The 27,169-nt window shown below is 37.4% G+C and overlaps 1 protein-coding gene across 4 annotated transcripts in view; it reads left to right on the top strand.

The window, feature by feature from the left end:
• The window catches only part of ZFYVE9 (zinc finger FYVE-type containing 9), a 214,777-nt gene that overhangs the window by 93,102 nt on the left and 94,506 nt on the right, over positions 1-27,169 (top strand). For all 4 annotated transcript variants that reach the window (XM_045477396.1, XM_045477398.1, XM_045477400.1 and 1 more), the window contains exon 4: positions 1,162-3,266. In XM_045477396.1, coding sequence (XP_045333352.1) covers positions 1,162-3,266 — 2,105 coding nt within the window. The remainder of the gene's footprint in view (positions 1-1,161; positions 3,267-27,169) is intronic.

Here is a 27,169-nt window from a genome sequence, read left to right on the forward strand (position 1 = left end):
TCATTGAATCAGTAAAAATTGTCTTTTAGTTCAAAAATACAGCATTTGCTTATAAAAAATAACTCCCTAGAAGGAGAAGAACTTAAGAAGCCACATTCTTGTTTGGAACTATGTTGTTTATTTGTTTTGAGCTATTTTTTTTTTTAAATTTTAGAATTTTTTAAATTTGAAAAAATTCTAAAAAACCTTTTTTTTTTTTACATTTTTTTCATGTTTGTTTATTTTTGAGAGAGAGAGAGAGAGAGACAGAGCACAAGCAGGGGAAGGACAGAGAGAAAGGGAGACACAGATCCAAAGCAGGCTCCGGCTCCAAGCTAGCAGCACAGAGCCCGATGCGGGGCTTGAACTCATGAACTGTGAGACCTGTGCCAAAGTCAGATGCTTAACTGACTGAGACACCCAGGAGCCCCAAAAATTTAAAGTTGCATTAAAACTACAATGTCTAGCCTGGTGTCTTTCAAAGTATATTTTAAATAGAGTGATTTTTCATTTTGTGTTAATTTCCTTCTTTAAATGAAAAATACAGCACACATGGATGGTGATGACACTAGATAATTAACAGTATGCCCATGTGGTAGGTGGTCAAATAATGAAATTTTAATAACTGATCATTCTTGTTTGAATATTAAATATTCTTGTAAGAAGCAGTAATTCTTTTTTATTTCCATGAACCATCTTGGAAATAATGATTTCTTTTTTTAAAGGAAGCATATGTTACTAAATCTCAAGTCTCTACTAGCCTACATTTGGTCAACTCAGGATTTAACACGCAGAGGATTCAGGACCATTCTCCACATATTCTGATGTTTTATGGCCTTTCCAATCTGCCCTTTCTAGCTGCTTTTTACTATTTCCTTACACTAATTCTTTTTCAACCCAAACTGATTTACTTCTTATTGCTCTCTCAGATTGTTGTGTTTGGGGCTATACTTGTTTCCCCTTATGAATGACCTCTTTTCCAAACTGACATGTAATACAGGAATAGTCTTAATAATATTTTTTTGTTCTTAGCTAAAAATTAGAAACTCCGTGTTCTAGAAATATTCTCTTTTTAGATATCCTAGGAATATTATATTTTCAGAGTATTTGCAAATGTAGTTGATTAACTGAGTCCTAGCTTTTACAGTGTCACCAGCAAACTTATTGTAATTATTTTTTCAGATGAAACAGTTTCTCCTATTTTATTGGATACCAAGTGGAATAAGATTCTAGATTCCCCTTCTCACCGACTATCATTTAACCCTGCATTGGCCAGTGTGAATGAACCTGCAGTTTCTAATGAGTCACAGCCACAATTGAAAGTCTTCTCTCTGGCTCATTCAGCTTCTCTGACCACAGAGGGAGAGGACCATTGTGCAAATGGACAGGAGTATCCTCTGAATCCAGAGATTAACACAATGTGGATTGATGAAAATGCCGTTGCAGAAGATCAGTTAATTAAAAGGAACTGTAATCGAGATGATCAACGCAGTGCTGTCGAAGTGGGAGAAAAAAAATGTGGAAATCTAGCTTGTCTGCCAGATGAGAAGAATGTTCTTGTTGTAGCCGTCATGCATAATTGTGATAAGAGGACATTACAGAGCGATTTGCAGGATTGTAATAATTACAATAGTCAGTCCCTCATGGATGCTTTTAGCTGTTCACTGGATGACGAAAGCAGACAAACTGATCAATTTAGTTTTAGTATAAATGGGTCCACTGGAAAAGATATGAATTCAGAGAAACAAATGGATCTGTTGAATAGACCAAGTGCAGTGGGGGATTCTGTTAAACATATGTGTACTACTTCATCTGATAATCTAGCCAGTGTCTGTTCCTCCTCACAATTAAAGGATGATGAAAATATAGGTAGAGATCCCTCCATGTCTGTGATTACAAGTTTAACAATTGATTCAGTAATCTCATCCCAGGGAACAGATGAAGAAGGTTCTGCTGCTAAAAAGCAAGAGAACTATATACCAGATGAGGTTCTCACTTGCAAAACTAGCTCTGCTAGGACAGATCTAGGGAGTCCAAACTCCTTTTCCCATCTGAGTGAGGGGATTTTGATGACAAAAGAGCCAGCAGAGGAGAGAACAACCGAAGAATCCATCCGACCTGGTTTACCTTTGCTTCTCAAAACAGACATGCCTAATGGGTCTGGAAGGGATGATAACTGTGAACAGTTTTCAGATTGCCTTGTGTCCAGTGAAGTTAGAGCTGATGAAAAGGAAGGTTGTGAACATGAAGAAATACTTGACACTACAGAACTTCTTAATATGACAGAGCATTTCTCTGATTCTCAGGAGATGACTAATTGGAAATTGACTAAGCTAAATGATATGACTGACAGCCAAATAAATAAAGAAAATGAGAAGTTTCTGCAGATGAATCAGCCTGAGGACATTTACAGTGATAATGGAGGAGAGTGTGATAGAATGGCTGAAGCAGGTCTAGATTTAAAAGGAACTTGCATGAATGAAAGTGAAGGATGTGATTTCTCCACTATGGATACACCAGCAGCAAATTCTGTATCTAATTGTGATTCCTATGGAATGCAGAGCCCAGTTGTTTGTTTTGTTCCAAAGACTTTACCTTCCAAAGAAGATTCAGTAACAGAAGAAAAGGAAATAGAAGAGAGCAAATCAGAATGCTACTCAAATATTTATGAACAGAGAGGAAATGAAGCCACAGAAGGGAGTGGTCTACATTTAAACAGCACTGGTGACCTAATGAAGAAAAATTATTTACACAGTTTCTGTAGCCAAGTTCCATCAGTGCTTGGGCAATCTTCACCTAAGATAGTAGCAAACCTGCAGTCTATCAGTGTTCCTTTTGGTGGTGCAAGACCCAAGCAACCTTCTAATCTTAAACTTCAAATTCCAAAGCCATTGTCTGACCACTTACAAAATGACCTTCCTACAAATAGTGGAAATAATATTAAAAACAAAAATGATGTTCTTGGAAAAGCAAAATTAGGGGAAAATTCAACAACCAATGTATGCAATTCCTCTTTAGGAAACATCACTATTGCTGATACAAATGGGGAACATTTAGAAAGCTACGAGTCTGGGATATCCAGTAGACCGTGCCTTGCATTAGCTCCAGAAAGCCCAGATAATGATCTCAGAGCTGGTCAGTTTGGAATTTCTGCCAGGAAGCCATTTACTACTCTGGGTGAGGTGGCTCCCGTGTGGGTACCAGATTCTCAGGCTCCAAATTGCATGAAATGTGAAGCCAGGTTCACATTCACCAAAAGGAGGCATCATTGCAGAGCATGTGGGAAGGTAAGTTGTGTGTGTTTCAGGTCACAAATGTGGCATGCCTATTTTATTAAGCTCAATTAGAAATTAATAAAGACAATATAAGGTGAACATACTTCTGGTTGAGATGACATTATAAATAGCCTGGAACACCCAGTTCTAGTAAATTTCTAAATAAAAAATGACCTCATTGAATCTTAGTATTTATATAATTTTTTTGGTTGCCAAGATTTAAGCTGAATCACTTTTCGTGAACAGATGAGAATTGAGGAAGTGTTAACTTTGTGGTTTCTATATTGATAGATACTTGGTTAATGGAATAGTTTGAAATAAGGAAGTTATTTTTTTGGTTTAAGAAATACTTGTAGTTAACTTCATATTTTTTTAATTTTTGAAAAATTGAGTATTACACTTAAAATCCATCCTAGTTTTTGTTACAGGATTTTGGCCACTCTACTAGACATTCTGGAACTTTTTGTACACATAGACACATATTTTTGTCTTTTTCCCCCTTTAACTTTGATACAAAATAGAGTTGAGGGCTGCAGATCCTAGGACAAGGTTGTAAGAATACTTGGTATTCCTTAGGTCTCCCTAAGTTTCCTCGCTGTAACATATCAACTTACTGGTTTGTCTTTTTAACAAGAACTATGAACTAGGAGGAAGGGATTTTATATTTTTAAAAAGACTGCGAAGTTTGGTGTCAGGTATGGATTCCAATTTTAGCTTTGTTATTTTTTAACTATACTTTATTAAGCTTTAGTTTTTATAAAAACAAAACAAAAGATTAGTAATTTTCATTTGGCTTTGTGAAGATTAAATGAGATTACAGACGTAATAGTAAGTGCTCAGTAATTAATCTCTACTTCCCTTCTTGCCTGATTTATTGGTCTGTTTGTGCTAATTAGGATGCTTTCACCTTCAAGGAACGGGGTATCTGACTCTTTGTGATTTAGACAAAACAGCATTTCATATAACAGGAAGCCTGAAGATAGAGACTCACTTATGTCTGGGCGTAGAGTGAGGATCTCTAAAGTTTCCTTGGTCTTCCACTCATGATCTCAAGAGAGTGGCATAGCTGTAAGCATCAAGTTCAACCTGACAGCTTCTCAAGTACAGGGAAATTGGTTGGGGTCAAACGAGCCTATTCTTGCTGCAGTCTCATCAAGGAGGAAAAAATCCCTGGCAACTTCTTTCAGTTTATTGGTCAGGTCTAGACCACAGGTGCAATTTTATACCAATTATTGATAAAGGGGAACAGAATTGATGGCTAAGATGAATCATGATTCATCCTCTGGGGCTGAGCCCAATGTTGCCTGAACACAAGTGGGATTCTGTTGATATGGAGAAGGAAGAGAATGTTTCCTGGCTGGGCAGTCAGAAAGGGTACAAAAGAACAAAATGATGGGGAGCAGAAAGAAGTTAAAGCTGTGATTGGGCTACTGGTCTCTGGTTATTAAAATTTGAAGAAAATAGTTTGTTTAATTCTTTTTTTTTTTTTTTTTAAATTTTTTTTTTTTTTTTCAACGTTTATTTATTTTTGGGACAGAGAGAGACAGAGCATGAACGGGGGAGGGGCAGAGAGAGAGGGAGACACAGAATCAGAAGCAGGCTCCAGGCTCTGAGCCATCAGCCCAGAGCCCGACGCGGGGCTCGAACTCACGGACCGCGAGATCGTGACCTGGCTGAAGTCGGACGCTCAACCGACTGCGCCACCCAGGCGCCCCTGTTTGTTTAATTCTTAAGTATCTTGTAGTCTGAAATAAACTCAGTAGCCTGAACCATCAGTTTTCTATTAAGGAATTAGAGTTGTCATTTTTATGTAGTTCTGTGTGTCGCTTACTCTGTAGAATACTTTCTGAAAATTTTGCTTTCTTGAGCAAATAATAATGTTCCAGACCAGCATATCCAGATGTAATGAGTAAATAGGTAACTCAGGTGGATTTAGAAAGGAAATGGTGGCAAAATGTTCACAAATTGAAAAATTAGATGGAAGTTTTGCTGAGTGGAATTTATGAATTTAGGAATTCACGTGGATTATGGATTCATATTCTGGTTTTTTTCCTTTTTATCTCCAGTTACATCAGAGATGTTCTAGGGATTGATGAGAAATGTTTGTAAAAATCCTTGAACTTCTTGGAAGAAAAGAACTTATAAACAATTGTACACTTTTTCTAGCTACTAATGAGATTATACTGGGGAAATAGCTAGAAAAATACCCCAAACAATGTGATTTTGTAAAATATTGTTCACTGCTGAAAAAAGAAATTTAGTTTGCATACCCGGTAATTTCTCTACTTAATACCTATAGCTTAATACTCTGCTCTTATGAGCATATATTAAGCATCTAATATATCAAAGGTTCTGGGCTAGATATTGGAGATGCAGAGATACAAAAATTGCAATATATGACTTCATTGACCTCATGGAGTTTGTAATCAAGGGCGCTGATATCAGTAAGTTGAGAGAGGACTATTTGGATTTCCCGGAGTTTAAAAAAATTCTAAAAGAAATTGTGAACCACGGATCTGAGTAGACAGACAAACAGACCATTCTACAACAAAGTATATACATTGTGTTAAAAGCCAATTATATATGCCTTATATTTGTTCTCATTAATCCTCATTATACCCGTGTAGAATGGGTTGTTAATTTTTCCCTATTTGATAGATTAAGAAGCAGAGGCTCAGAATGGTCAAGGAATATGCCTAGGATCTCATAGCTTGAATATTGCAAGAGCCCTGGTACCCTTTCTTTCAGTCATATCGCTTCCAGCATGTCTCTTCATTTATACTAGTGGTATGAAGAAAATAATCTAGGATCATTGAGGGATAAGAGCTTAATTTTTCTAAGAATGGCAGAGGGAGTCAGGAAAGTCATGTTACAAAATGACTATTTTGAGAGGGTGATATAAAAAAGTAGGTATAATTTATGGGGCAAGGTTCTAAAGTGTGTGAGATGAATGAGATCACATCAGAGTACAGGTGGAAAAGTACAGGTGGGAAAAGGGAAATAAATTCACAAAAGAATGGGACAAGATAAAAATACACATGATAGAAGGAGTTAATAGAACATTATGGGAAATTATTTAGCATAGTTTAAAGCTTATGTTCTTTTTTTTTTAATTAAAAAAAATTTTTTTTTGAATGTTTATTTATAAATTTGAGAGAGACAGAGACAGAATGTGAGCTAGGGAGGGCAGAGAGAGAGGGAGACACAGAATCCGAAGCAGGCTCCAGGCTCTGAGCTGTGAGCACAGAGCCCAATGCGGGACTTGAACTCATGAACCACGAGATCATGACCTGAGCCCAAGTTGGACGCTTAACTGACTGAACCACCTAGGTACCCCTATTTTAAAAAAATTTTTTAAATTCTTTTTTTAATGTTTATTCATTTTTGAGAGAGAGAAGGAGAGACAGAACACGAGCAGGGGAGGGGCAGAGAGAGAGAGAAGGAGACACAGAAACCAGAAGCAGGCTCCAGGCTTCAAGCTGTCAACACAGAGCCCCACGTGGGGCCCAAACTCACAAACCGTGAGATCATGACCTGAGCTGAAGTTGGGACACTTAAGTGACTGAGCCACCCAAGCACCCCTATATTCAATTCTTGATAAGCAGTAGAGTTGTTATAACATTCATCTTGGTTAAATGTAATTAAGTAAAATATAAAATAATTAAACTAGAATTTATGAAAGTGTTAAAATGTTGCAGTTTACTTCTGTATTGCTGTAATGGAGATCAAAGTATCTGGATTCCAGTCTTCATTGTTAATTGGAAAAGTATGTCACACTCTAAGATGCTCAGCAAATGTGAGTTTTATGATTTCACACATTAATTTAGACAATTGCTCCATATAGCAGTATAATCCCTACTTCTCCTGTATGATAGATGATAAATTATAGACTAGAAAGAATACAGAGAACTCTTTCCCCAAAAGGTGCCCTTTAAATTCAAATTATCACCATTATTATAAACCCATATTCATTTCCTGTGGAAATCACTGACTCCAGCAAATAGTGGTTATTCATCCTCTGTCAAGCTCCATTTCCCATTAATGTTTTGACTTTGACTTCAAAGGCCTAAGAAAACATTGAGTTTTATAGTAAAGGAAAGGGGCGCCTGGGTGGCTCGGTCGGTTAAGCGTCCGACTTCGGCTCAGGTCATGATCTCATGGTCCGTGAGTTCGAGCCCCACGTCGGGCTCTGTGCTGACAGCTCAGAGCCTGGAACCTGTTTCAGATTCTGTGTTTCCCTCTCTCTCTGCCCCTCCCCTGTTCATGCTCTGTCTCTCTCTGTCTCAAAAATAAATAAACATTTAAAAAAAAAAAAAAAGAGTAAAGGAAAGAGGAGTTTTTAAAGTGAAGAAGAATTTCTAAAAGAAAAAAAAGCTGTTTATCTTCTGTTTGGTCATTTTCAAGGCTTTGTCACACTTTATCATTTATCATCACTGATGTGTCCAATTATTATTTATTTGGTGCCAGCTGGTTAATGACTGCTCTATTTACTATTTAACAGAAGCAGGCGTAAAAATATTTTTTAAAAGTATAACTGTTTAACTGGCAATTATTACCTGGATATTTTGTATTTGTTTGAGATGATGTGAAAGATGAAAATAGAGTAACATTAAAAAAAATTTTTTTTGATGTTTATACATTTTTGAGAGAGAGAGAGAGAGACATGGAGTGTGAGCAGGGGAGGGACAGAGAGGGAGGGAGGGAGACACAGAATCTGAAGCAGGCTCTAGGCTTTGAGCTGTCAGCACAGAACCCAACGTGCGGCTGGAACTCATGAGCCCTGGGATCATGACCTGAGCCATGTCGAACGTTTAACCGACTGAGCCACCCAGGCGCCCCTAGAATAACATTTTGAATACTTCTACTTTATGCTAGGCTTATCTAGTTTAATATTACAATTCTCTGAGATATAATTACAGGTGAGAAAAATGCACCTCAGAAAGGTTAAGTAATTTGCCTAAATCCTCAGAGTTTGACAATGAGAGTGCCTTGATTTTAAGACAAATCTGTTGGATTCCAAAGCCTGATGCTCTACCACACTGGACACGGCAGCAAAATTTATCTGTACTTGAATTGCTTACTAGAAATATAAGTCATTGCCTTTGAGTTAACTTAGTTTGGGGCAGGAGTAAAGGACTGGGAATTTGAGTGTTTGAATTTATAAGGAAGACAAAAATTCTGAGTGATTGGTGCTATCAGGTGATGGTAGAGTAGCAGGATTTTAGGATTTTACCTATCAGGTCTTGACCTACAAAATAGAAAAAGAACAATATGGGCACCAAGTCACTGGACGAGGAGGAAGAGGGTGGCAGTATTATATGCCATTCAAATTTACTCACAATTATTTTTTTCATTGTAATTGACTTTAAAAGTATAACTTGAGTAGACAATTTTTTATTGCATTAGTGATTTGAATAGATGGAACAGAGAAGAGAACTGTAATGTAGATAATGTGGAAAAGAATACTGGAATGAGTATGAAAGAGCTGTGGGCTTCTGTTTCCTCTTCTGTAAAAGGAGGAGATTGCATAGACTTTATTTCTGTTTCCTTGCAGCTCTGAAAGAGCTTATATGAATTTCTGTGGTTAAAAAAAAATAGAAAAGGAAATGGAAAGATTGTGCGAGCATTGATTTATCTCTAAAATTATTACTAAATACTGATTAGCTAAGGTCACTATGTGGGAAGAGTCCATCATTAAACATTTTGAAGCGTACTGTGCTGAAAGTGTGTTTTCTGGAAGTCATCTCTGTTAGACTGGAATGCTATTTGTCAAAGTGTCAGTTAAATGTGCTACAGTGAGCATTTTTTTTTTGCAATTACTGTTTCCTTTTTGATTCATTTCTCATACTAATTTCTTCAAGATCCCTTTAGGGACATGTGATCTTTATCACAGTTTAAAAAAAAATAGCTTGATGACATGTCTAATGTCAAAGTGACATATTGAAAAATGATCTAGATTAATTTTTAATATAGTTCTAAAAAGCTTCCCCGTTTCAGACACTTGGGATTAGGGATTATGGATACTTAACATATATTGAGTATTTACAAATGTAATTATAAAGCATTTTATATAATTTTATATTTGTATATTATATAAATATTTTGTAAGTTTATATAATTTATATAATACATATGTTTATGTATAAAATGGCAAATACAGTCAATATCTAGCTTTGCTTTTAATTTGAATATGTAATCAGTAATGTCAGGAGTAATTTTATTTTATTTTTTAAAGTTTATTTATTTTGAGAGAGAGAGAGAGCATGTGAGTAGGGGAGGAGCAGAGAAAAGGAGAGAGAGGGAGAATCCCAAGCAGGCTTTGCACTGGCAGTGGGGCTCAAACCCATAAACTGGAGATCACGACCTGAGCCGAAATCAAGAGTCAGATGCCAACTGAGCCACCCAGGCACCCTGTGGAGTAATTTTATCTATAAAGATATGTAACAGAACTATATAATATTTTGATATTTATGTCATTATACTATATTTTTAGTTTAAGTGAAAATATACTTTAAAGAATTAAAATACCATTTAAAATAACTATTCAAGGGGTGCCTGGGTGGCGCAGTCGGTTAAGCGTCCGACTTCAGCCAGGTCATGATCTCGCGGTCCGTGAGTTCGAGCCCCGCGTCAGGCTCTGGGCTGATGGCTCAGAGCCTGGAGCCTGTTTCTGATTCTGTGTCTCCCTCTCTCTCTGCCCCTCCCCCGTTCATGCTCTGTCTCTCTCTGTCCCCCCAAAAATAAATAAACGTTGAAAAAAAAAATTAAAAAAAAAAAAGATAAAATAACTATTCAAATTTAATACTGAATAAAACCATTTTTAAAAATAATTTTTTAGAAGTTAACAATTACACTCACCTGAAATATTAGGGAAGAGTTACAATGTTATGATTCTATCTGGGGTAAAAGAATATTATTCCAGAGCATGAAAAAATTTGATGTTGTTTATATAAAAAAAATTTTTTTTAATGTTTTTATTTATTTTTGAGACAGAGACAGAGCATGAGTAGGGGAGGGGCAGAGAGAGAGGGAGACATAGAATCTGAAGCAGGGTCCAGGCTCTGAGCTGTCAGCACAGAGCCCAACGTGGGGCTCGAACTCACAGACTGTGAGATCATGACCTGAGCTGAAGTCGGACGCTCAACCGACTGAGCCACCCAGGCACTCAATGTTGCTTATTTTTTAATCATAGGAAAATCATTTTTCAGTATATAACCTAAGATGACAAGATACACAAAATCATGTCTGTTTATGCTGTCACTCTGTTATTTTATGCTCTGACTTTGGTCAAGGAATCTTGACAGAATTGAAGATTTTCAACTTTGTTTACTGTAAATAGAGGTTACAGAAATGTTAAATATTTGTAAATGAATGTTTTATTGTAAAAGACAGCTAAATAAGAGAATCTTTCCCTTGTCACCTTGTTATGTGCCAGTGTTAAAGTACATGTTGATCATTTCAAGCATGTAAGACTCTTTTTATAACAGTGTCTCTCTGTATAATGCCATGAGAATAAGTCACAGAAACTGTCTTCAATTAAGACCTTTTTAATTGAATGACTAGTGCCTGTTGCATGCAAGTTATGACAAACTTGCCTGATACCAAATTTGATTATATCCTATGTAATGTTTTAGCTGGATTCCAAGGGCATTTGTCAATATTGACTTCATCCAGGTATTACAAGAGTTTTCATTCTGAGAGCTCTAGGATGTGCCGTGTGCTTTGTCATCTCTACAAGGGCAGAAATTTCTTTTATTTCATATTAGATTTACTTTACCTATTTTGGAACCCAGGCATCAATAATCCTATTCCTCAGCTCATGGCACACTTTTTAAAATGTTTTAATCCCAATGTAGTTAAAATACAGTGTATTTTAATATTACTTTAAAATAAAAAAATAAAATAAAATAATATTGGGGTGCCTGGGTAGCTCAGTCAGTTGAGCATCTGACTTTTGATTTTGGCTCAGGTCATGGTCTCATGGTTTGTGAGTTGGAGCCCTGTGTTGGACTCTGTGCTGATGGTATAGAGCCTGCTTGGGATTCTCTCTTTTTCCCTTTCTCTCTGCCCCTCCCCCCATCTCTCTCTCTCTCTCTTTCTCTCAGCATGAATAAATAAACCTTAAAAAAAAGTAATATTTATGATGGCAATCTTCTGTCTACTTCTACATATCCCTAGTCCCTAGTTTAGCTTACTAGACATACCCACTTAAAAAAACAAATAGACAGGGGCACCTGGGTGGCTCAGTTAGTTGAGTGTCCAGGTCTAATTTTGGCTCAGGTCATGATCTCGCGATTTGTGAGATCAAGCCCTGCACTGGGCTCTGTGCTAGCAATGCAGATCCTGTTGGGATTTTCTCTCTCCCTCTCTCTCTTCCCCTCCCCTGCTCTTTGCACTCTCCCTCTCTCAAAATGAATAAACTTAAAAAAAAAAACGACCAACAACAAAAAAAAAACCCAAATAGACTATTTTTTTAGAGCAGAAAAATTGAACAGAAAGTACAGAGTTCTCACATACCTGTAGTTGACCCCATTATTAGCATCTTGCCACTAGTGCAGTACATTTGTTAAAATTGATGAACCAATGTCAATACATTGTTATTAACTAAAGTCCTATAAAAGAAATATATGCTGTGGTTTACTTTAGGCTTCACTCTTTGTGTTGTACAGTTCTGTGGGTTTTGATAAATGCATAATATGTGTCCTATTATAGTATCCTATAGAGTAATTATACTATCCTAAAAATCCCTTGTGCCCCACTTGTGCATGCCTTCCTTCCTGCCATCGGAACTGCCAGCAATCACTGATCTGGGTTTTGGTTTTTTTTTTTTATTTTATTTTTTAATGTTTATTTATTTTTGAGAGAGACAGAGACAGAGTGCGAGCAGGGGAGGGGCAGAGAGAGAGAGAGGGAGACACAGAGTCTGAAGCAGGCTCAAGGCTCTAAGCTGTCAGCATAGAGCCTGACACGGGGCTTGAACCCACGAATCTCAAGATCATGGCCTGAGCCAAAATTGGAATCTTAACTGACTGAGCCACCCAGGCGTCCCTCATTGATCTTTTTACTGTTCCTGTTGCCTTTTCCAGAATGTCTTATAATTGGGATCATACAGTTATGTAACCTTTTCAGACTGGCTTCTTTCACTTAGTAATATGCATTTACATTTCCTCCATGTCTTTTTTAAAAAATCGAGGTATAATTGACATACAACATGGTGTTAGTTTCAGGTGTATAAGATAATGATTCAATATTTGCATATATTGTGAAATGATCACCACTGTAAGTCGTTAATATCTGTTCCCATACATAGTTACAAGTTTTTGGATGAGAACTTTTTTTAAAGTTTATTTATTTATTTTGAGAGGGAGAACCTGTGTGCATGAACAAGGGAGGGGCAGAGAGAGAGGGAGAGAGAGAGAATCCCAAGCTGGCTCTGCACTGTCAGCATGGAGCCAGACACTGGGCTCGAACCCATGAACGATGGGATCATGACCTGAGCCAAAATCAAGAGCCAGACACTTAGTTGACTGAGCCACCCAGGTACCCCTAAACATTTTTTTAAAATATAATTTATTGTCAAGATGGCTAACATACAGTATATACAGTGTGCTCTTCGTTTTGGGGTAGAGTCCTGTGGTTTATCGCTTACATACAACACCCAGTGCTCATTCCAGCAGGTGCCCTCCTCAGTGCCCATTACCCATTTTCCCTTCTCCCGCACCAGCAGTTTGTTCTCTGTATTTAATAGTCTCTTACGGTTTGCCTCCCTCCTTCTCTGTAACTATTTTTTTCCCCTTCCTTTCACACATGGTCTTCTGTTAAGTTTCTCAAGTTCTACATATGAGTGAGAACATACGATATCTTTCTCTGACTTATTTCCCTTAGCCTAATACCCTCCAGTTCCATCCATGTTGTTGCAAATCGCAAGATTTCATTCTTTTTCATTGCTGAGTAGTATTCCATTGCATATATATATATATATATATATACACCACATCTTCTTTATCCATTCATCAATTGACATTTGGAGAGAGTGTTAACCAGGGAGGGGGCAGAGGGAGAGAGAGAGAATCTTAAGCAGGTTCCATGCTCAGTGCAGATCTTGACAATCCCGTTGATCCCAAACCCTGGGATCATGACCTGAGCCGAAGTCAAGAGTTAGACATTTAACTGACAGCACCCCCAGGTACCCCAGAAATATTTTATTTATTTATTTTTAGATTTTTTTTAAATGTTTATTTTTGAGAGAGAGAAAGACACAGTGCAAACAGGGACAGGCAGAGAGAGAGACACACACACGCAGAATCTGAAGCAGGCTCCAGGTTCTGAGCTGTTGGCACAGAGCCCAACACAGGGCTTGAACTCATGAACCATGAGATCATGACCTGAGCCAAAGTTGGACGCTTAACCAACTAAGCCAGCTAGGCACCCCACCCCAGAAATATTTTAAATTATTCACGTGTTTCTCTTATTTAAGGACAATTCAACCCAAAACAAGTTTATTTTCCTGATTTCATATTTACTTACCTGTTGATGGAAACCAATATATAGGACAGTAAGAAATGGCTACTTTAAAAATAGAATATTCCTTGGTAATTCAGTTTTCCTCATACTCTGCCTAAAAACTTGTCTTATTATTCACATTGTGATTTGAACCATTCCAGCATGGTAAAACAGGAAAAACTTTTGGATTAAACTTGGTTTCTAATGAAGTTAGGGCAATATTTTCCATTCACATTCTTCAAAAAATTGTGTTGGCTGAAAGTCCACCTCACCCATGTCATAGCATTTGTCACACAGTACTGTCTCTGTCATTCTCATTGGACTATAAGGATCGTGTTATTGATTCTGATTTATCTTTTATTCCCAGCATTTAGGCCCCACAGTACCTGTCACTTACAAATTGTTCAACAAACGTCTGTTAATGAATGAATAAGTGAGTGCCAGATCATTAATTTACTTAAATATTGTGTGCTTGTTATTTGTCTGTCACTATGCTGGGTGCTGAATTTACACTAATGACATTATGATCCCTACCCTTATGTAAAGATTAGTGGGAATAACCAAAAGCAAACAAATGTGTAATTACAAATTGTGATAAGGACTATGAAGGAAATGAACAAGGAGGGATAATATAAAAGATGGAGGGGGAAGGGGATCTGGGAAGTCCTCTGAAAAATGACAGTTTATTTTTTATTCTTTATGTTTATTCATTTTTGAGAGAGAGACAGAGGGTGAGCAGGGGACGGGCAGAGAGGGAGACACAGAATCTGAAGTAGGCTCCAGACTCTGAGCTGTCAGCACAGAGCCCAGTGCAGGGCTCATACTCGTGAACTGTGAGACCATGACCTGAGCCGATATCACTTAACCAACTGAGCCACCCAGGAGCCCCAAGAAATGACCGTTTAGATGACACATGACAGTTGAGGAGTCAGCCATTCAAAGTACAGAGAGAAGAATGCTTCAGGAAGAGAGAACAGCATGGGCCAAGGTAGGAAGGCACCTATACAAGAAATTGAAAGGAATCCAGTATGGTTAAAATACAGTAAGGGAAGAGTCCCATAAAAAGAGTGTGGAGAGGAAGTCAGGGAATAGCTCATGTAGTGTTCTGCAGGTCATGTGAAGAATACAGTGAGAAGCCATGGGAATGGATAAGCTTACCTAGGGAAGAGTTTACAGAGGGAAGAAAAGGGGCCCAGGGCTGAGCCATTGAGGTCAAGCAGAGGAGGAAGACCTAATACAAGTGACAGAGAATGCATGCCAGAGAGTTAAGCAGAAAACCAAGAAAATGTGGTGTCTTGAAACTCAAAAGAAGAATAGTTTGGCAGAGGAGGGGGTTATCACCTATATAAAGTGCTGATGGGAGGTAAATAAGATATGGACAGGAAAGGGACCAATGGACTTGTCTGCATCAGACTCTGATACAAGCAGACTTGGTAGAGCTGTGGATACAGAAGCCAGAATGGGTTGAAAATGGGGAATGGGTTGAATATGGAATGAGAAGTAAGGAAGTGGAGATGGTTTTTTCAAGAAGTTTTGCTGTGAGGGAGAACAGAAAAAAAAATTGGAACACTTACTAGGTAAAGATGGTGGTTATAGATGAATTTTTTTTAAAGGATAGGAGATATTTACTATTGTATTTAATGTAATGAATGATTCTATAGACAGGTTGTTTTAGTAGAAAAGGAATCAGAGGAAGAGAAAAATCCTTGAGAAGGCCAAACGGATAAGATTTATGACATATTTAGGGTTTGGTCTTCAACAGGAGAGAGGAAGAGAAGATGGGGACAGATGAAGATAGGTTTATGGATTTATTGGTGAGAGCATGAAAAAAATTTACATCTGCTTGGCTCATACTTCATATAGAAAATATAAACATCGGGACAGCTGAGTGGCTCAGTAGGTTAATCATCTGACTTTTGATTTCAACTTAGGTCATGATCTCGTGGTTCATGGGTTCAAGCCCCACATCAGGCTCTGTACTGACAGTGCAAAGCTTGCTTGGGATTCTCTCTCTCCCTCTCTCTCTCTGTCCCTCCCCTGCTCAGGCTGTCTCTGTCTCTCTCAAAAATAAATAAACTTAAAAAACAAGAAAATATAAACACAGAGAGAGACGAAATAGGGATAGATGTTGAGGGTTTGAGAGGGGAGAGGTAGTTACCTTGGAGTGGGAAAGTAAAACCTAGTTAGAGAATTGAAATTTTGATAGCCTTGTGAAACTAGGTATCAAATTTTCAGTCATTTTATGCTAGTATAGTCCTGACTTCATGGGATAAGGTCAGTATTTATCTTTGGAGACATTGTGAGCTTGTTGCATTATCTTTGCAATACAAGCAATTATTGGAGAAGCAACAAAAGTTCTATAGGGCTAGTCTATGTTGCCATCTGTCTATCCATTTCCATTTCATTTGTTCTTTCATTGAAGCATTTAGCAAGCATATACTTAATGCTTAGTGTACTATTTTTAACCAAAGAGATGAAAGAAAAAAGTAGAATGGCTGAGCTACTCTATTTAAACATACCACTCATGTTTCCATAGATCACAGAACTTAAATATGTGAAATAAGTAACAATTACAAAGCTGCAAATGCTTTGTGGTGGGAAGCAGATAGATGATGATGATGATGGTGGTGGTAGTGGTGGTGAGGATAATGAGATGGCTAATATTTATTGGGTGTTTACTGTGTGCCAGGCACTTTTCTAAATGCTACTTACGGTATCTTATTTAATACATATAACACCCTAGGGGCACCTAGGTGTCTCAGTTGGTTAAGTGTCTGACTCTTGATTTTGGCTCAGGTCATGATCTACCGGTTCATGGGTTCAAGCCCCACATCTGGCTGTGCACTGACAGCATGAAGCCTGCTTGGGGCTCTCTCTCTCCCTCTCTCTCTGCCCCTCCCTACCTCCAAGTAAATAAATAAACTTAAAATACACACACACACACACACACACACACACACACACACACACACACACCCTACGAAGTAGCTAGTGTTATAATCCACATTTTATAAGTGATGAAATTGCCCTACAAAAATTGAGTAACTTGTTGAGAATCACACAGCCAGTAAGTGGAGTTAGGATTCAAACTTAGGCTCTTTGACTTACAGAGCCCACACTCCAAAGCAGTATGCAGTGGTTTTAGAGGGTGTGGGGGGCGGGGGGGGGGGACCGAATAAGGGAGTCATAAGGTTGAGGTCCTTAAGTTAGTAAGGGCCACTTTAGGAGCATGTGGACTTATGACCACAAAGCTCCTAGGCAGCCAGATAAGAGGGAAACAGAAGGTAGATAAACGTTTGTTTAGTACATACTCTGTAATTTGTGTATCATTTTCCTAGTAAACCCATGTGAAAAGTGTGTTATTACTACTTTCCGGTTGAAGAAACTGAGATAGTAGAACTATGAACCAATCAGTGCTTTCTTAGCTATATGACACATGGTCTTTTCCTTTAAATATAGTTGAAAGGATAAAAATGAAATAATTCAATAGGTTTTATGGTGGTTTTTTATATTGTTTCCTCAGCATTTCTTAGAGGAATGTCTGTATTTATACCATGTTTTCAAAGCAAATATATTTATTTCAAAAAGAAAGTTGGAAAATATCTGGTACTTCTTATATTAGATGGCAATTTCTTATTTTAAATAAAATTATATGTTAAATACTCACAATTTACTTTTAAATAACTTGAGTTACAGTCAGTTTGTTTAACATTTGAGAATTTTGGTAGTGAATATAGAATAACCTTCATAGAACCCTGAGTAACAAGCACATGAAGATAACCTGTTGGTTTGGGGGTGCCTGGATGGCTCAGTTGGTTGAACATCTGACTCTTGATTTTGGCTCAGGTCATGATTTCATGGTTCCTGGGATCGAGCCCAATGTCGGGCTACGTGCTGACAGCGTGAAGCCTGCTTGTTGCTTGGGATTCTCTCTCTGTCCCTCCCCCCACTTGCACTTACTGCCCTCTCACCCTCAACAATATTTTTTTAATCTTTTTTTAAAAAAGATAATATGTTGGTTTATAACTTCAGAGATCAATTTTCTCAAGGTTTATTTTGTCATCTGGTGTGAAAACATGACGACTGGTTGTGCTCCTTGGGAAGCAGAGAAGTAGTAATTTCTCACACTGAGAAAGTTTGTTGAAATATGTGAAGAGCATTTTAAAGAGCAAAAGGATCAATATTTCTCAACACCTAGATTTAGAATAACTCACAGCTATTAACTAGCTTCTTCATGATCTCAGGCAAGGTACTTTGATCATCCGTAGAATGAAGGTGATAATACATAATAAAGATCTGTTGGGAGTGCCAGGGTGGCTCAGTTGGTTAAGCGTCTGGCTCTTGGTTTCGGCTCAAGTTATGATCTCGCAGTTCATGGTATCGAGCCCTGCATTGGGCTCTGTGCTGACAGTGCAGAGCCTGCTTGGGATTCTCTCCTTTTCTCTGTCCCTCCACTGCTGTGTGCTCTCTCTCTCTCTCTCTCTCTCAAAGTAAGTAAATAAACTTACAAAAATCTGTTGAATGAATTATCAGTTTGAAAAGTAATAAATAATGTTACCTAACGCTGTATGTAGTAGATTATCATTAAATTGTAACTTCTTATTTTAATTATGTCTTTATGGAAAATTGGCTGTAGTGTTTTTTTTTTTAAGTAGGCTCCATGCCCAGCGTGGAGCCTATTGTGGGGTTTGAACTCATGACCCTGAAATCAAGGCCTGAGCTGAAATGAAGAGTCAGTTGCTTAATCAACTGAGCCACCCACGTGCCCTGGCTGTAGTTTCTTTATGAAATATTTTTTTGTTGTTGAGTTGTAGAGTTCTCTATATATTCTGGGCATCGATCCTTTATCAGATACCTGATTTGGAAATATTTTCTTTATAAGTTCTTTTTATTCTGTTGGTAGTGCCTTTGATGCAACAAAGTTTTAAATTTTGATGTTCAAGCTGTTTGTTGTTGTTGTTGTTTTTGTTGCTGCTGTTGTCTGTGCCTTTTGTGTCATATCCAAAAAATCATTGCCAAACCAAATGTCACGATCTTTCCCCCTATATTTTCTTCTAAGAGTTTTATAATTTTAGCCCTTGCATTTAGGTTTTTGATCCACTTTGAGTTAATTTTTGTATATGGTGTAAGGATCCAGTTTCATTATTTTGAATGTAGATATCCAGTTTCTTCAGCACCATTTGCTCAAAACACTATCCTTTGCCCATTGAACTGTCTTGGCACCCAAGTCAAAATCATTTGACTGTATATATATGTGAGATTGTATTTCTGGGCTCACTGTTTTATTCCATTGTTCTTGATGTCTGTGTTTATACTAATATCACACTGTTTTGGTTACTGTAGCTTTGTAGTAAATTTTGAAACCATGAAGTGAGAATCTTCCAACTTTGTTCTTCTTTGTTAAGATCATTTGACTATTTTGGAGATTCCATATGATACGCTATATGTTAACTAACTTGGATTTAAATTTAAAAAAATATTCCATATGAATTTAAGGATGGATTTTTCTATTTCTGTGAAGATTGTTACGACAGAGATAACATTGAATCTGTAGATAATTTTAGGTAGTAGGGACATCTTAACAATAATGTTTTCCAATTCATGAATTGTCTTTCAGTGTATTTATATCTTTTTTTAAAATTTTTATTTATTTTTGAGACAGAGAGACAGAGCATGAGCGGGGGAGGGACAGAGAAAGAGGGAGACACAGAATTTGAAGCAGGCTCCAGGCTCTGAGCTGTCAGCACAGAGCCCCATGCAGGGCTGGAACTCATCAACAGTGAGATCATGACCTGAACCGAAGTCAGACGTTCAACCGACTGAGCCAGCCAGGCGCCCTGTATCTTCTTTAAATTTTTTTTTCAGCATTCTTTTGTTATTTTCAGTGCATAAGGCTCTTACCTCCTTGGTTAGGTTCATTTCTAAGTATTTTATTTTTACTTATTTTTAATTTTTTTTAACATTCAGTTTTGAGAGACAGAGAGTGTGAATGGGGGAGGGGCAGAGAGAGAGGGGAGACACAGAATCCCAAGCAGGCTCCAGGCTCTGAGCTGTCAGCACAGAGCCGGACACAGGGCTTGAACTCATGGACCATGAGATCGTTACCTGAGCCGAAGTTGGATGCTTAACCGACTGAGCCACCCAGGTGCCCCAATTTCTAAATATTTTATTCTTGATGCTATTGTAAATGGAATCATTTTCTTAATTTCATTTTCGACTTGTTCATTATTAGTGTATAGAAATACAAATGATTTTTGTGGGTTGACTTTACATCCTGCAAGTTTGCTGAATGTATTAGTTTTTACAATTTTGTGTGTGGAATCTTTAGTGTTTTTTACATATATGATCGTGCCATATGTGAACAGAGGTAATTTTCTTCATTTCCAATCTGAGTGCCTGTTTGTTTACCTTTCCTAATTGCTCTGGCTAAACTCCAAATACTAAGCTTGAATATAAGTGTCAAAATTGTACATCCTTGTATTTTTCCTATCTTAGAGGAAAAGCTTTTAGTCTTTCGCCGTTGCATATGATATTAGCTGTGAGTTTTTTAAATGTGGCCTTTTATGTTGAGGTAGTTTCCTTCTATTCTTAGTGTGTTGCATGTTTTTATCACATAAAGATGTTAGATTTTGTTAATGCTTTTTCTGTATCATTGATCATGTGGATTTCTTTCCATTCTATTAATGTGGTATATTACATGATTTTTCCATGTTGAACCATCCTTGCATCCTTGATCATAATCCTTTTAATGTACTGTTAAATTTGGTTTGCCAGTATTTTATTGAGTATTTTTTGCATCAGTGTTCATAAAGGATATTGGTCTATAATTTTTTTGTATTGCCTTGTTTGGCTTTGGTATTAGGGTAAAGCTGGCTTCATAAAATGAGTTAGGGAGTGTTCCTTCCTTTTCAGCTTTTTGGAAGAGTTTGAGAAGGATTGGTGTTGTTTAAATGTTTGGTAACATTTACCAATCAAGGCCGTTTTATTTGGAGCGTTTCTTTGTTGAAAGGTTTTTGATTACTGATTCAATCTCCTTACTAGTTATAGATATATTTGTATTTGCTATTTCTCCCTGATTCAGTTATGGCAGGTTTTATATTTGTAGGAATTTGTCTATTCATCTAGGTTGGTGGCAGTTTTTGTTTTTTTGTTTTTGTTTTTTAATTAATTTCTGCACCCAATGTGATGCTCGAACTCATGATCCCAAGATCAAGAGTTGCATGCTCTACCAACTGAGCCAGTCAGATACCCTGGCCACAATTTTCTTTAAGCCAGAAGAGAATTATTTGAAAAAGGTAGAGTAGGATATTCAGTCTTAAATCAGTGCTTCCTTTGACAGAACAAATCAGAAGTTGGTTGTTGGTTACAGAATGTCAGCTGACAAAAGTGTCTTCTGTTAAAACCATCACATTTTCATTATATAAATAGGCAAAGAAGAGGCTTAAGTGGATGAGTAATCACTAGAGAAATATTTAAATTTATTAGCTATTAAGAGGTAGGAATTTTATACCTATGTAGTGAAAAATAGAAAATGTTGGTAATACTCATTGCAATTTGATGTTAAGTTGAAATCAGCATTTTTAGACATTTAAAATACCATATATATCAATTCTTAGAGCCAATAATTCCTTCTTTGGAAGATAATTCCTAAAGAACAAGAGCTATAAAACAAAAAGATGTTCATTTTAGTGTTACTTTATTTTTTACTTGTTTATTTTTTTAATTTATTTTTTATTTTTTAGAGAGAGAAACCAGGGGAGAGGAGCTGAGGGAGAGAGAGAGAGAGAGAGAGAGAGAGAGAGAGAGAGAATCTTAAGCAGGCTCCAGTGTCAGCATGGAGCCCAGTGTGGGACTTAGTCCCATGAACGTGAGAACACGACCTGGGCAAAAATCAAGTGTCGGATGCTCAAATGACTGAGCCACTCAGGCACCCCTAGTGTTACTTTAAATAGCAAGCACATTAAAAATAATTTCTGTCCAAAGCTGGATAATGATAAGTTAAATATGATATATACATTTGACTCAGCCATTAAATATAATTATGATAATGGGGCGCCTGAGTGGCTCAGTCGATTAAGCGTGCAACTCTTGATTTCACCTCAGCTCATGATACCACAGTTATGGGTTTGAGCCCATGTCAGGCTCTGTGCTGAGTGTGGAGCCTGCTTGGGACTCTTTCTCTCTCTCTCTCTCTCTCAAAAAAAGATATTAAAAATATAATATGATAAAGCAGTATGGCAAATGCCTATGATGATCTATGAATAAATAAAATGCAAACTCATAGTTTTGCTTTGTTTATAATTACGAAAGTTATTCTTAGGCATAAAAACATGTGTACATAAAGGGAACATGTAAAATTGAAAACATAATTTTAATTGGAATTCTGGGTAATTCTCTTTTTCCTTTTTAATTCCTACAGGGGTTCTTAATATTGATTCAATTAAAAATAATTCAGGGTCTATGAAATAGTCTTCCCAGGAGAAGTCATATTCAAATCTGATCAATTTCTAGATCTAGCAATCAATTTATAGGAAATACAGACTTAGACAAATGCATTAAACATCACCACCTAAGAAGGCAGTCAGTGAAATCCATATTGTGGGAAAGTATAGGACAAATGACTCAGTTTTTTCAATAAGGTATTTTTGAAGGAGAACCTATATAATAAGAGACTTGAGACATTCACTAATCATAGTATAAAGACCTCTTTGATTTCTGCTTCAAGCATAACATTAAAAAGCTAAACAAAATTAAAAGTTATACAATAATAATACAGCACTGGATATAAGAGAAGAAAGATCTAAAGTCAATCGTCTAGGGGCGCCTGGGTGGCGCAGTCGGTTGAGCGTCCGACTTCAGCCAGGTCACGATCTCGCGGTCCGTGAGTTCGAGCCCCGCGTCGGGCTCTGGGCTGATGGCTCAGAGCCTGGAGCCTGCTTCCGATTCTGTGTCTCCCTCTCTCTCTGCCCCTCCCCCGTTCATGCTCTGTCTCTCTCTGTCCCAAAAATAAATAAACATTGAAAAAAAAAAAATAAAGTCAATCGTCTAGACTTCCACCTTAGTAAACTAGAATACAATGCGAGATGTTGATAATGGCAGGGGCTAGTAATGTGTGGGGACAGGGGTATATGGAATGCCCTATAACTTCTGCTTAATTTTGTTGTGAACCTAAAACTACTCTAAAAAATAGTCTATTAAAAATTTGTCTACTAAAAATGTTAACATTATTCAGATATTTGATATTAAGAAATTATTATTTTAAGATGTGATAATGGTACTGTTCTGTTAAAATAGTCCCTGTGTTTCAGAGATTTATACTGAAATATTTGAAGATGAAATGATATTTGGGGTGCCTAGCTGGCTCAGTTGGTAGAGCATGGGACTCTTGATCTCAGGGTTGTGAGTTCAAGCCCCAGGTTGAGTGTGGAGCCTACATAAAGCTATTAAAAAAAAAAGTGAAATGGTATCTGAGATTTATTTTTAAATGATTAAATAAGGGAGACGTAGGTGAGGATTAACTTTAATAATTGTTTCACCTGAGCACTGGCAATTAAGGGTTTGTTATGCTGTTATGTCTACTTTTATATGATTGAAAATTTCTGTACTAAAAAGTTTTAAAAATGCAGAATGGCCAGAATATGGTTTAAAAAGAAGGGATATGTTTTGGGGTGCCTGGGTGGCTCAGTGGTTAACTGTCTGACTTTGGCTCAGGTGATGATCTCACAGTTCATGGGTTTTAGCCCCTCTTTGGGCTCTGTGCTGACAGCTCAGAGCCTGGAGCCTGCTTTGGATTCTGTCTCCTCCTCTCTCTCTGCCCCTCCCCTGCTTGCACTCTGTTTCTCTTTGTCTCTCAAAAAATGAATAAAACATTAAAAAGAAAAAGCGGGGGGGGGGGGGCGCCTGGGTGGCGCAGTCGGTTGGGCGTCCGACTTCAGCCGGGTCACGATCTCGCGGTCTGTGAGTTCGAGCCCCGCGTCGGGCTCTGGACTGATGGCTCAGAGCCTGGAGCCTGTTTCCGATTCTGTGTCTCCCTCTCTCTCTGCCCCTCCCCCGTTCATGCTCTGTTTCTCTCTGTCCCAAAAATAAATAAACGTTGAAAAAAAAAAATAAAATAAAATAAAAAAAAAAAAGAAAAAGGGGTATGGTTTAATTGCTTGCCTTTTACAGATTAGCACTTATAAACCTATACGTAAAACTTAACAGACAATGTGTGTTATTTAAAAGATAACAGGGTAGGGGCGCCTGGGTGGCTCAGTCAGTTGGGCAGCCGATTTCGGCTCAAGTCATGATCTCACGGTCCGTGAGTTCGAGCCCCGCGTCGGGCTCTGTGCTGACAGCTCAGAGCCTGGAGCCTGTTTCAGATTCTGTGTCTCCCTCTCTCTCTGACCCTTCCCCGTTCATGCTCTGTCTCTCTCTGTCTCAAAAATAAATAAACGTTAAAAAAAATTTTTAAAGATAACAGGATATATAAAAAATTTATAGTGTGTGTATATATATATACATAAAGCTTACACACATAAAGCTTATATATACACACATAAAGCTTATTTATTTACTTTGAGAGAGACCAAGACAGCATGAGTAGGGGAGGGGCAGAGAGAGAAGGAGAGAGGGAGAATCCCAAGTAGGCTCCCAGCTGCCAGCGCAGAGTCCAACACGGGCTTGAACTCACAAAACTGTGAAATCATGACCAGAGCCAAAACCAAGAGTTTTGACCGAGCCACTCAGGCACCCCTAATTTATAATATGTTAAAAGAAATGAGTCTGGTGGCTCCAAACACATTTAAGATTTTGTGTTGCATTTATTTTCTTATAATTCTGGTGTTGTATCTGTTTGTATAGCCTTGGTTAGAAATAAAGTTGCAAGGTTAAATTAGAGACCTTTTGTAGCCTTTCCTGTGATATACTCTTAAAATGCCTAATAATTTTTTTGTTTTCAGTTAATAATAGTTAAGTTGGAGCAGGTGTTTGGATACAGGCAGAGTTGTAATCTGAACTGCTGTAGCTCTTACTGCACTGGTTTTGGTATTTGCTAATAAGCAAGGCTATAGTACTCTTCTGTACTTGAGAACTGGTCTTTATGAATAGGTGGATATTGGTCAGTCACAGGCACTTTCCTGTTTTTTGTTTTTGCAAGGCAGTTATTTTTGTCATAAATATAGTGCTTTTTGAAGACCTGGCATATCACATTTTCCACCTTGTAATTTGGGGACGAAATAAGTGAACACTGATGATTTGAATTTTTAAGAATTGTAAAGGACCTTTATTCACACTGTAAGGGGGTATAAATAGGCACAAATGGTACTTGAGTATAAAGCTTATTCATAAATTTGCAGTAAGGTTTGTCCTGTGGAAAGCCATGAGTGGGAAGTTTCAAAAGAAAAGGAAAGGGAAATAAGAAAGGCACCATCATTCACTCAGTCCCTATTATGTACTTCATTTTACAGGTATTATCTCATTTTATCTTCATAAAAGCCTTATAAGGAGAATATTAACATTTCATTTGTACATATGAGGAAAAAGTGAGGCTCACAGAGTTCAAATTATTCTCAAAGTCGTTTGGCTAGTGAATGAATGATAAAGTTGAGATTGGAATCCAAAAGTGCCATATTAAAGAAAATTACATGTAAACACACAAATGGTTAGAGAAAAACAAATACCATATGATCTGTCTTATATGTAGACCCTAAAAATAAAAGAAAACCAAAAACCCCCAAACCCTAAGCTCATAGTTAGAACAGATGAGTGGTTGTCTGAGGCAGGGAAAGAGTGAGGGTAAGTGGAGGGTAAAATGGCAAAATGGCTGAACAGAGTCAGAAGGTACTGACTCCAGGTATAAAATAAGTAAGTCTTGGGGATGTAATACACAGCATGTCAACTATAGTTAATAATACTGTATTGCATATTTGAAATTTGTTAAGAGAGTAAATCTTAAAAGTTGTCATAACAAGAAAAATTCTGTAACTAGACTTTATTGTGATCATTTTGCAATATATATAAATACTGAGTCATTATGTTGTACAGCTGAAACTTACATAATTAGTTTCAGTTTTACCTCAGTTAAAAAAAAATACGTTAAATGCTACATTGCAAAGAATAAACCTTAATATATATAAACAACAAAATAAAGGAACTGACCTCAGTTGATGTCACTGTCATTAATAAACAGCTTAAAATGTGTTTGTCATTGTTGAAGATGTAAATTTGAGTTGTGTATGATATTGCCCTTCCCAGATAAGGCCACATTAATGTTTCTTTCTCATATGCTCATTTGTGCAATGATTTTTTTATAATCAAGGAAGCAATAAACATTTGGCAAGTACCTATTTTATTTCAGGTACTGTGATATCAGTATTGAAATACTTTAGTCCTTTACTCCATGAAGTTTACATCCTAGTTCAGGAAAATGGAGAATAAGTTGAATAAATGCAGTAGATTGTGTTAGTTGTGATAATAAAAGTATATGGCATGATATTTTGGTAGTGAAGTTTGTATGTGCAAATATGTAATTCTCTATTTCTAGAACTGACTTTTTGACTCTGAGCCTCTAGCTCAGAGAACTGGAGAAGGTACTTAGATGACGCTTGGAATGTGGGGTGGGATATTTTTGTTACAGTGATTGGGGTTGCTGCTGGTGTTTAATAATCTGGGACGTCCTGTGTTAAACGTCCTGTGTTAATCAGAATGGTGCTGTGAAGAATTGGCCACGCTAAATGCCAAGGATGCCCTCGTTGAGAAACACTGACTAACCTGACTCATGGCAAACAACTTCATCTTGGTCTTTTCAGGCAAATTGAGTGTTACCCGGTAATTTTAAATCCAGGATTATTAACCTATTCTCAGTTGGTTCAAATCTCTTAGATTCTGCCTATCTTTTCTAGGGCACTAATTCTAATGACCTGTGAAGCTTGTTACAGGATAGTCTTTGTCTTTTTGAGAACAAGAGCCAGCATTCCCAGGTCAATCTTCTATTTTATGTTGTGGTACACTGTCTGTGTCAGTCATAGGCACTGTCAGGTGGTGGTTTTGTGGTGTATGTTACATTTGATCCCATGTAGTTCTCTAGCATGGGTGATCCCACAGAAATGCCTCTCTTTGCCTGACTCCTATTTTCTTGCCATTCTAGGTAGTTTCTTGGCAAGTCATCCACTTTTCTAACTAACTTCTGTGCCTTTCTTGAATTCCCTTGGAAACAAAAGATCCCCCCTCCACACTATTGTTGGCATATTGGGAAGGATGGGTAAGATTCCTCTGTTTAACTGCATAATGCTGCCCCCTAGCTTGCTCTTAAAAAAGATATCTTTGTTTTTTTGTTTTTTTGGAGTTTTTTTTCAATTCTCACTTGAGATTTTTTTACCCGGAGCAAGTCATTTACTTTGGAAAGTCCCCAACTATGTTAGTTTGCTAGGACT

Source organism: Leopardus geoffroyi, chromosome C1, assembly GCF_018350155.1.
Source record: "Leopardus geoffroyi isolate Oge1 chromosome C1, O.geoffroyi_Oge1_pat1.0, whole genome shotgun sequence".
Classification (NCBI taxonomy): Eukaryota; Metazoa; Chordata; class Mammalia; order Carnivora; family Felidae; genus Leopardus; species Leopardus geoffroyi.